Source organism: Carlito syrichta, unplaced genomic scaffold (genome assembly GCF_000164805.1).
Source record: "Carlito syrichta isolate Samal-C Ts95f unplaced genomic scaffold, Tarsius_syrichta-2.0.1 Scaffold254407, whole genome shotgun sequence".
NCBI classification, from domain to species: domain Eukaryota; kingdom Metazoa; phylum Chordata; class Mammalia; order Primates; family Tarsiidae; genus Carlito; species Carlito syrichta.
In genome coordinates this window covers 182,237-193,728 of record NW_007198503.1, presented here as the reverse complement: position 1 = coordinate 193,728, position 11,492 = coordinate 182,237, and the positions used below count along the sequence as shown (strand labels likewise).

Sequence of the window (11,492 nt, the reverse complement as noted above, 5' to 3'; positions counted from 1 at the left end):
CTTATCATTCCAACTCTTTTTTTCTGAGACTAAAATTCTATGAAGATTAAGGTTCTCCATTGTTATGTTTGACATATATATTGAAGTTCATGAAGGATAAATTACAGCTTAAGTTTTCCATTTTATAAACTAACATTTATCAAATTTTAGCATTATAAAAGCAATTCTGCAGAGGGAATGCTTACATCATGCTTCAGTATCTTGAGTTGCACGTTACTGTTCAATAAACATTATATGCTAAAAAGGAATAATTTTTTCTTGAATATTTCCTTTGTTGCTATTTTAAGATATTAATGAGTCCAATCAGAGTTATTTATTATACCGTCATTGAAGCGTTGAGTTACAGTAACTTCTCCAAATTTATAAAACAGTAGAATCATCTGATACAGTTGGACATTCATTCAATAAATATTAAGTTCCTGTTATATGCCTGAGGATATGGAGAGATGAAATGATATTTGAGACAGGTTGTCTCAAATATCTGAGGACAGGTTGTCTGTTTGCGAAAATAAAAGCAATGACCAGGCCTAATAAGCAGCAATAGAATATATATAAATAAATACCCATAGCCGGGCTTGGTGGCTCAGCCTATAATCCCGCGCCTTGGGAGGCTGAGGTGAGTGGATTGCCTGAGCCCGTGGGTTCGAGACCCTCCTGGGCAACTTGGTGAGACCTCATCTCTACAATAAATCAAAAAATTATCCGAGTGTGGTAGCGCGTGCCTGTAGTTCCAGGTACTTGAAAGGCTGAGGCAGCAGGATCACCGGAGCTCAGCAGGTCGAGGCTGTGGTGGCCGGAAGCGGCCACTGCACTCCAGCCTGGGTGATAGAGTGAGACTCCAACTCAAATAAATAAATAAATAAATACCCATAAGCAATAATAAAATATATACCCATAAACACCCATGAACAACAATAAAATATCCACTCATAGGTGAGTGGCTGGATAGGTGGGTGGATAGAGACAGTTGGACAGATACCTGTTAAGATTAATGTTGTGATTAATGGTATTTCAATATTACGTTGTCTAAAATATGTTCACTTTTTAAAAAAATTAAGGTTGACCAGTTTGCCATGGAATTAGATCAGAGCCGGAATCTGAGTAATACCATAGTACACATTGACATGGATGCCTTCTACGCAGCTGTAGAAATGAGGGACAATCCAGAACTGAAAGATAGACCCATTGCTGTAGGATCAATGAGCATGTTGGTAAGTCGAGAAGATCAAAAGCAAACAGGAAATTTTATAACATGTTCAGATAGGCTTTACTGACTCGTAAAGGGGAAATTATTTATTGAAGTAAAGTGCTAAATTTGTTGAGAATTTTTCTGGATGCCTTATATATTACTCGGTTACTGGATCCTTCCAATAGTCTTTAAGGTACTAGTTTTTATTTCCATTTAACAGGCAAGAAAACAAACTCAGAGGGATGTTTCATAATTTGTCCAAAGTTACAAACACAGTAAATTGTAGAGTGACGTTGTGTCTTTCCATTGCAAGTTAACTTTTTTGTAACTGTTCGAGTTAAAGAAGAAAGAAAATGTTATTCTAAAGCAGATATTTTCAGACTATGATCTGCAGGTAAAATCCAGCCTGCCGCCCATTTTTGTAAATAAGTTTTTTTGGAACAAAGTCACACCCATTTATTTATTACTATTGTTGCACTAAAAGAGCAGAGTTCAATAATTGCACCAGAGACCATATGATCTGCAAAGCATAACATGGTTGCTATCTCCAGTTTTACAGGAAAGGTTTGCCAACCCCAGTTCTAAGGTTTCATATATCATTAATGTAAGTACATTTAGAAGTGAAATTGGTTTTCCCGTGACTTGAAACCTTTGCTTTTTTGATGATTGTGTTGCTCTTCCCTTTTCGCCACTCTGTCCATAGAAGGTAAAAGTGATCAGGGTAACTGTATGTGGCTAAAAATGTGGTGGGAATTAAAAGTAGCAACTAGAGTAAATGGGTTTTTGGCACTTAAAAATGTACTAGGTAAACAAGAGAGTCTTACCTGTTCCTAACTCCTTCCCATGCTCTTGATAGCTATAAAATAATTCCTACCAAGTTATTATTTATTATGAAACTATAATCTGCTTCCATGAGCATGCAGGCAACTCACAACTCTGATTCCAAAATAGTGTTTGTTGAAAGGATACTCTTCTTGCCTGCAAATCACCAATATAAATATGACAGGGGGATCCTTCCAAAAAAACCAGAATTATCTTTTGGAAAGTTAGTCTCTTGCAGTATGCTTGGAATTTGTCCCTCGAGATCAAACAGTCAACCAAAGTTTTTATCTAGAAGTTTTGAGACGGATGTGTCACGATCTGTGGAAGAAACATCTTTGTTGTGATAAACAGACGACTGGTTCTTCCACCATGACAACACACCTGCCCACCCTGCACTGACTGCTCAGCAACTTTTGACCAAAAACGGCCTGAACCCCATGTCCCACCCTCCCTATTCACCTGATCTCACCCGGATGACTTTTTTTGTTTCCCTAGTGAAAAAAAGTCCTCAAAGGGAAACGTTTTTCTAATATGGAAGAAGTAGAACAAAAAATGGCAGAAGCACTGAAAGCCATCAAAATTGACTAGTTCAAAAACTTTTGAGCAGTGGAAAAACTATCCTGATAGGTATATTGCATCACACGGAGAGTACTTTGAGTACTTTGAAGAAGATTGAAGTTTAAGCATGCAAGAATAAATACAATTTTTTATGAGTAAATTCTGTTTTGGGGGTCCCTTTTCATATTTGAAAATAATGCATGTAATTTTATTAAGCTATAATGCTCTATCAAAGTATATATGTACATGTACAGATATATATGTGTAGATGCAGATACATATAATATGCTGTAGCCATATTAAAGCTAAACTGACTTCTTTTAAAAACCCATATAAAATATTTTTTCTTAAAGTTTCTATCCTCCTAAAAATCAGTTATTGTTTCCGAATTCAAAGTTATTATTTCTTACATTTAAACAACAATTATCCCTTTTGTATGCTGAACTAATTGATTTTCCCCTCTAACGAGACTTGAACCATAATCCTTTGTCTCCTATTAAACTCATAAACGTGTACCTAAAAATTGATGAGAGTGATGACGCATGTTTGATTATTCCAATCCGTTACAGGTCAATTCTTTTTTGGCTAATTTGATGGATTTTTGAAATGTTCTAAGTTGGCATTGAGAGTTGGAACTTAGACCTTATAGCCATCTGTTGCTGCATACAAACCCCTTCAGTACTCAGTAGACAACGGTGTATTTGCTCATGATTCTGTCATTTGAGCAGAGTTCCATGGTGATGGCTCAGTTCTACTTGGGGTTGACTAGGACTGTTGCACTGAGAATGGGGAATCCAAGATGGCCAGGGCTGTTGAACAGAGAATGGGGAATCCAAGAAGGCATGGCTTCACTCACTGATCTGGTACTTTAGCTGAGATGATTGGAATGGCTTCTAGCCTTCAAGCTTTTTTCTCTCCATCGTGGCCTCTTCATTTAATTATCTACTCCAAGATCTTTGCAGTGGTTGCTGGATCGCACAAAGCAAGCAGAAGCTGCAGATTTCTTCAGGCCTGGGCTTCAGGGCCTTCACAGGGTTATTTCCCTCACATTCTTTTCATCAAGGCAAGTCACTTGGCCTGAGGAGCCTGAACGCGTCTTCTGCTAAGAGCAATTGTAAAATATCATGGCTGTGGTTTGCAACATGCCACAAACCTGAAAGTGAGGAAAACTCATATCTGAAATTTTGTGTCTGCTCTGCTATGGATCTGGTTTTCGTATCGGTTCTATTAGACTTACTTATATTTAAAGCATTGATCTGTCTTCCTAGTGCTGTCTGCATTTTCTGTTCAAGAACACTGACCAACGATTAGCAGTTTTGAGTACTATCAAAAATTTTTTAAAATGCCATTTGAAAATCATTAATGGAAAATTCATATTATTCTGAAATAATTTCTTCATTTGATTGTTTTGCATTTCACTTGAAATTCCAAACAAAAATTCTATTTGTGATAAAAAATCTTTTTTTAGTGGTACTATGGCCTACCATGTTGATAATACTCAGGTATTATCAACAAGATTTAATAAGTTAGTAATATTCTTCTTTTTATCCTCATACCTTTTTAGTTCTATTTTCTAGTTAAGATGTTTTCACCAAAAATATTCAAGCATTAAGAAAGAAAACTTAATTATTAAACCTATTTTAAGCTTTTTGAGTTGGAGTCTCACTCGGTTGCCCAGACTGGAGTGCAGTGGCCGCTCCCGGCCACCGCAGCCTCACCTGCTGGGCTCCGGCGATCCTTCCACCTCAGCCTTCCGAGTAACTGTAATTACACAAAAGTAAACTATTATACTATGCTATTACTTTTCACTACTATTACTTTCATGTAACATCATCCACTATCATCCAAACTTTGTTATATATTCTATTACGGGTATGCCTTAAAACCATGAAGTTTAGTTACTAGAAACCTTTTTATTAGAACAATCTTGCTTATTACCCGGTATCACATTATAAATATAGGGACAGCAGTGGAAGAAGGTCATGGTTTCATAATACTATGACAGAATAAAGTCAAAACTTGGTTTCAGACAGTGGCCTATGAAAGAAATGTCTTTGAATTGAAAATGTACATTACTAATGTGCTTCTTATGAATGCATCAATCAATATGTCACTTAGATTTGTACCTTTTTTTCCATGTGGTCAATTCTCTTTCAGTCTACTTCGAATTACCATGCAAGGAGGTTTGGTGTTCGTGCAGCCATGCCAGGATTTATTGCTAAGAGACTCTGCCCACAACTTATCATAGTGCCCCCAAACTTTGACAAATACCGAGCTGTGAGTAAAGAGGTAAGTTAGTGTCTCCCTCCTCCTTCCAGCCTTCCACTGTTTCCTGTCACCTACAGAGTCCAAATGCCTTAGCACATCAGACTTGGTCTTAGTTCATCCGTGTAGTCTAGCCTCCGACCACGTCTCCAAACTGCATATAGTACCAGAGTGCATCATTCTGTGCCCCAGTTCTTCACCCTTCCATGATGTATTTTTCTTCTGCTTGGGAGACTCTTAGATGGCAGGTGTGGTGGCAGGAACCCAGCACTGGGGAGGCTGAGGTGAAAGGATCGCGTGAGTCCAGGAGTTCGTGGCTCTAGCTGTGATTAGGCCACTGTACTCCAACCTGCACAACAGAGCAAAACCTTGTCTGGGTTAAAAAAAAAAGAAAAAGCTGATCTCCTTAAAATTTGAATTGCCTTGATTATAAAATTACCTTTAGCTATGTTCTTAATGGCAATATACTTTTTTCCCCTAGAACCACTTTTTATTTAGAATTTGCAGAATTGACTCATCATTAATTTTAACCTATTTTTGGTCAGACATGGTGGCTCACACCTGTAATCCCAGTTCTTTGGGAAGCCGAGGTGAGAGGATTATCTTAGCCCAGGGGTTCAAGATCAGCCTGGGCAACGTGATAAGACCTTGTCTCTACAGTAAATCAAAAAATTACCTGGGTGTGGTGGCACTTGCCTGTATCCCAGCTCAGGAGGCTGATGCGGAAGGATCACCTGAACCCAGAAGTCAAGGCTGTAGTCGCTGTAACTGTGCCGCTGCATTCCAGTCTGGGCCACAGAGTGCAACTCTGACTCAAAAAAAAAAAAATTAATTTTAATCTACTTTCTGAATAAATTATTTATCAGTGTTGTTAAATAAAATTAACTTATTTTGACTAGCTACTTTACTTGTTCCACAATCTAGTAAAGCTGTTTATGAGCAAACTTAATGTCTTAGAGTATGACAAAGAGAATTACTTTGAAAAGGATCTCTGAATTAGATTTGATTATTTACTAAAATTGCCAAACTGCCACATATGAAAAACTGCCATTTCTCTGTTTTTGATGACAACTGACCTATCATGCAGTATTGGAATTTAATTTTTGAAATAAAATTTTAGAGTGCTATAATCAAATACTTTTAGATCGCTATGGTAAAATATAATGTATTACAGACTACAACCTGAATAGAAACACTTAAAAAACAATGGCTCATAATACTTACTACCATTTAGTCATTCAAGCAATCCTTACATTCTTTCCTCTTATTTTTATTCCATCTTATTTCCCCTAGAAATGACACTTTACCCCTAGTTCAAAAACAATTTTTTTTCTTTCAGAAGCAGTCTTTGAAAACAAGTGCTTTGTGCCTACCTCTGAAAAGGTAGCAGAGGAGGGGAAAGCACACTCAAATTTAGCTACTGTTTCATCTTTTTTTTCTGTATTCCTAATTAAAAAGAATCAAATGCTAGCCATAAATATAATGGGCTTTTAATAAGTTTGGAAATCCTGCAACAATTTTGTGAGATTTTTTTTAAGACCGCCTAACTCAATAAAACTGACAGTATGATGACAGTGAGAACGAAATCATTTCTGGTTATTTTTAGTCTGGTTATTTGTATAAGTTGGAGAAATCTTCAGATTTGACCACGATCTAGCTAGATTATTTGCAGATAACATATGAGTTATTATATGTAAATGAACTACAGCATAAATTCGTCACTGGGTACTTTAATATTCATGGCTTGACCAGGCACAGTGCCTCACACCTGTAATCCCAGCACTTTGGGAGGCAGAGGTGGAGGATCACATGAGCCCAGGAGTTCAAGATCAGCCTAGGCAACACAGCAAGACCTTGTATCTACACAAAATCAAAAAAGAAATTAGCCAGGCATGGTGGCACACCTCTGTAGTCCCAGCAACTCAGAAGGCTAAGACGAAAGAATCTCCAGACCCGAGGAGGCCAAGGGTGCAATGAGCCATGATTGCGCCACTGCACTCCAGCCTAGGTGACAGAGTGCGACCCTAAAATGATTTATGCCTTGGTTAGAAGGGTTAAGAAAAAGCCATATTTGTTTTGTTCAAAATATTGAAATAGCTGTAAATGTTCTTGGAGCTTTAAATGCTTGATTTTTACTGGAACATGTCTATTTTCGTTCCTTTTTTTTTTTTGAGTTGGAGTCTCACTGTCGCCCAGACTGGAGTACAGTGGCCGTTCCCGGCCACCGCAGCCTCGGCCTGCTGGGCTCGGGCGATCCTTCCGCCTCAGCCTTCCAAGTAGCTGGAACTACAGGTGTGTGCTACCACGCCCGGCTAATTTTTTGATTTATTGTAGAGATGAGGTCTCACCTGCCCAGGCGGGTCTCAAACCCGCGGGCTCAGGCAATCTACTCACCTCAGCCTCCCAAAGGCGCGGGATGACAGGCTGAGCCACCGAGTATCTGTATCCTATGTAAAGAGAATTAAGTACCCAATAGTGTCTATAGGGAGTACTTTTCATTCAGAATTTTAGTTGGCTGCCAGTTACAGACTTCCAAAGTTTCATTTTCACTAGAAAGATTCTATTAGAGTGCATTATAAAAATGGTTTATTCTGTAAGAACAAAGCTAATTAAGACACTGAGTAAAACCTGGCAAAGTTTTATATCACCATTTTCTAAAATTTTCCTTGACTCAGCTGTTCATAATTATGTTAAGCTAAAAAGCTTTCTTTTTATAAAACAAGAAAAAGTTTTCTTGTGATACAGTAGACAGCTTTTAAATGCTAAATGGAAGCATAACGTAATTCAGGAAATATATTTTCTAATATACATATTATTTTGGCAGTCACTTCCTCTAACTACAGCTAATACTTCAGTGGTTTAAAAAAAACCTTCATAGTTTTATGTAATAACACTATCTTAGTGCCAGGCTCGGTGGCTCAGCCTATAATCCCACGCCTTTGGGAGGCTGAGGTGAGTGGATTGCCCGAGCCCGCGGGTTTGAGACCCGCCTGGGCAGCGAGACCTCATCTCTACAATAAATCAAAAAATTAGCTGGGCATGGTAGCGTGCGCTTGTAGTTCCGGCTACTCGGAAGGCTGAGGCGGAAGGATCACTGGAGCCCAGCAGGTGGAGGCTGCGGTGGCTGGGAGCGGCCACTGCACTCCAGTCTGGGCGACAGAGTGAGACTCCAACTCAAAAACAAAAGAAAACAAAACAAAAACACTATCTTATATAAAAGACATTTACAGATTATAGCAACTGTAATTATAATCTTTACATTTTTCTGTTCCTAAGATGCAACTCCAGACTTTCCCCATCATTTTGTGTCATCATGAAACACACTACAGATTTTTTCATCCTTTCCACTCCAGATCCCAATAAGTAATGGAGCTTCACTTTCCTGTGTGAATCCCTGCATTGATGTGTGTATTGAGTGGAGTTTTATATGCATGTTATAATTAAATGGAATATGAAATAAAACTACTTTCTAAAGCAACATGGTACCTTTATGTAAGAGTATTCCTTTTTAAAAATGAACAAAAAGTCATCATAAAAGAGATGAGAGAGAATAGAATCCTATCATTCCCACTTCAGCTTTTGACCAGCTACCCCAAGACTTAATCTTTTTTTAAACCTACTTAGAATGATGTCGTCTGAGATTTTTTTAAATTGCTTACTATAACCAGATATAGGCGGCTCAGTAGAGATTGCATCAAATGAAACTATTTCATGGTCTTCTGCCTTCAAACTTTAACAAATATGCCCTGATAGTAAATTATTTACTCCTTAAAATACATGAGCTATTGGTTGCAGGATGGTTACTATAGTTGCAAAGTAAGAATATTAATGTTTCTCATCAGCTATGTATGATAGAAGGTTTGGCTATGGCAGCAAAATTTAAGCCTTTTTTGTTCCTTTTGAAGGTTAAGGAAATACTTGCTGATTATGATCCCAATTTTATGGCCATGAGTCTTGATGAAGCCTACCTGAACATAACAAAGCACTTACAGGAAAGACAAGATTGGCCTGAGGACAAAAGAAGGCATTTTATCAAAATGGGAAACTCTATAGAAACTGGTAAGCAAATTATTAGGAATATCAAACTATAAAACAAACAAAAATAACTCTTTGAATTAACCCAAGCTACTTATTAGCATGCATAGTGTAGTGGCCGAAAGTTCAATCCGAGAGACCACCAAGAGCCAATTCCGATGAAAGTTCAAGAGGGTCTTTATTTACAAGCTCGAGCCTGGACCTCTGTTGACAACCGACACAGCGGAGTACATTCAGAGGCCCTGATTTCCTTAAGCAGATGCCTTTTATGCTTTTACACAAAGGGAGGAGGAGTTTGGGGGGGCTTTCCAGTTTAGTTACCATTTAATTGGGTAGTTCCTCTGGTGGTCAGCTTAATCGTGGAGGATTGGCTAACCTGACTCGAGCTGACCTTGGCCCACTAGCTAGGGAAGTTGCAGAGACATCTGGAAACTTAGGTGATTTCTCCCTGGCACCTGATTGGTTGTTGCTAAGGGGAAAGTGAGACAAGGGAAGAATAACTGGAGATTTGCAGTTTTTCCCATAACTGAAACTTTAAACAGTTATATGTTTTAAGACAAAACTAAAATTGGCTGTGCTATTGTTCACAAGCTGATTACATATTTATTGGGTTATAGCATGCTCCTAACCTAAGTCTATGGTATACTCTATTACGGTCCTCTCAATAGGTGATAAGACGCAATGTACTTTTATAAAAATAAAAAAGCAGAATATTAAAATATACCTGCAGGTTTTCTGAGATAAAAGTGTATAATGTCACTTATAAACCAAATATGATTGTTAACTCGCTAGACTTAGAGATTTTAATTGACTTAAATTATCTTAACATAGTATGTAAAGGTGCTATGTTGCTTTAGAAAGTAGTTATATTTCAATTAATTATACTATGCACATAAAGCTCTAATCAATATACACATCAATGCATGTATCCATACAGGAAGATGAAGCTTCATTAATTATTGGAATCTGGAGTAGAAAGGACACAAAATGATAGGGGAAAGTCTGGAGTTGCATTTTAGGATGAAAAAAATATAAATATTGTAATTACAGTTGCCATAATCCAGAAATGCCTTTTATATACAACAGTTTGAAATTGACTTAAAGAGTCTTTGAACAAAATAATTTCAAAAGAGTTATTTTCCTAAGATCTAACTAACAGAGGGTTTGGATTGCATAGAAGTTTAGGAAGTTTCCTGTTTAAGGTGCCCTTTTGATGTTGTCAAGAAGGTTAGCCTCAACCATATCAAAATCTTGAGTGATTTTATTTTTCTTCACTTCTCAAATTCTATAATCTGGTTATTACATCAATTATGAATGTTAACAACCCTGCCAAAATCAATGACACCCCACTCTTTTCTTTGCCTTAGAACTTATTATGATTCTCTTATATGCAATGAAAGAGAAGTTTTAGGTCTCCACGTTTTTTTCAAACAATCTCTTTATTACCTGTCCAAAAGCAATGCTAAGAACCATGCAGATATTATATATACTACTTTTAACCCTTTGTCAAAGATTTATTACTTCAAATATCTGAGCTGTCCTGTGCAGGGGGGGGTGGCTAGCCCCTGCAAAGAGATTTAAGGGGTCCCTAGGAGGTGTGACGGCGTTGGCAATTATTCTGGAGAAATAAAGAGAAAGAAAGAGATGGGGGGGCAGGGGGGAGAAAGAAAGAGACTGGACTCTGTCTAGCGCAGAAGCCATTTAATGGGACAAACTGTAATCCTTTTATCCCAAATTTTCACAGGTTAAACAACAAGACTTTCATGTGAACACAAAGCCAGGTGGATGAGGGGCATCCCCCACCCACCAGGTGTTTCCTCAGGCATGAGGAAGAACAATCCCAATTAAATCACAAGACATTTACACGAACACAAAGACAGGTGGATGAGGGGCATCCCCCACCCGGGCATTTCCTCAAGCATGAGGAAGGACGATCCCAAAATTATCTCACTGTTCCTCATGCTTGGTTACTATTCCTCAAAAGCAATACAAGAATTCTATCATAATGTTCTTTTTTTTTTGAGTTGGAGTCTCACTCTGTCACCCAGACTAGAGTTCAGTGGCCGTTCCCGGTCACCGCAGCCTCGACCTACTGGGCTCTGGCGATCCTTCTGCCTCAGCCTTCCAAGTAGCCGGAACTACAGGCGCACGCTACCACGCCCAGCTAGTTTTTGATTTATTGTAGAGATGAGGTCTTGCCAAGTTACCCAGGTGGGTCTCGAATCTGCGGGCTCAGGCAATCCACTCGCCTCGGCCTCCCAAAGTGCTAAGATTACAGGCTGAGCCACTGAGCCCGGCCACATCATAATATTCTAATAATCAATAACTTTAAAAAGTTATGCATACACAACACCTAATGACTAACTTAAATCCTAATTCCTTTCTATTTTACACTAATTCTACCTACACTTTAGAAACTCTTAATTATAGCCCAAACCAGTTCCTAAAGAATGTGACCCAGTCAAAAGATCACGCTGGGCCGTTTCTAGGAACAATTGATTACAATCTCTTAACAAAATGACTGTTCTAAAATCCTATATATCTATTTTAACTTCTATAAAAGTTTCTAATTCCTAATCCTAATATATAAAGCTGATCATCAGCAATAAAGCTTCTAACAACC

The 11,492-nt window shown here is 38.1% G+C and overlaps 1 protein-coding gene across 1 annotated transcript in view; it reads left to right on the top strand.

Annotated features, from left to right (window-relative positions):
* The first annotated feature begins 1,051 nt into the window (after window positions 1-1,051).
* Window positions 1,052-11,492, top strand: part of POLK (DNA polymerase kappa) — a 28,890-nt gene continuing 18,449 nt past the window's right edge. Inside the window, exons 1-3 of the mRNA XM_008052041.2 lie at window positions 1,052-1,211; window positions 4,727-4,858; window positions 8,740-8,893. Of these exons, the coding sequence (XP_008050232.1) occupies window positions 1,074-1,211; window positions 4,727-4,858; window positions 8,740-8,893 (424 nt within the window). The 5' untranslated portion in view covers window positions 1,052-1,073. The remainder of the gene's footprint in view (window positions 1,212-4,726; window positions 4,859-8,739; window positions 8,894-11,492) is intronic.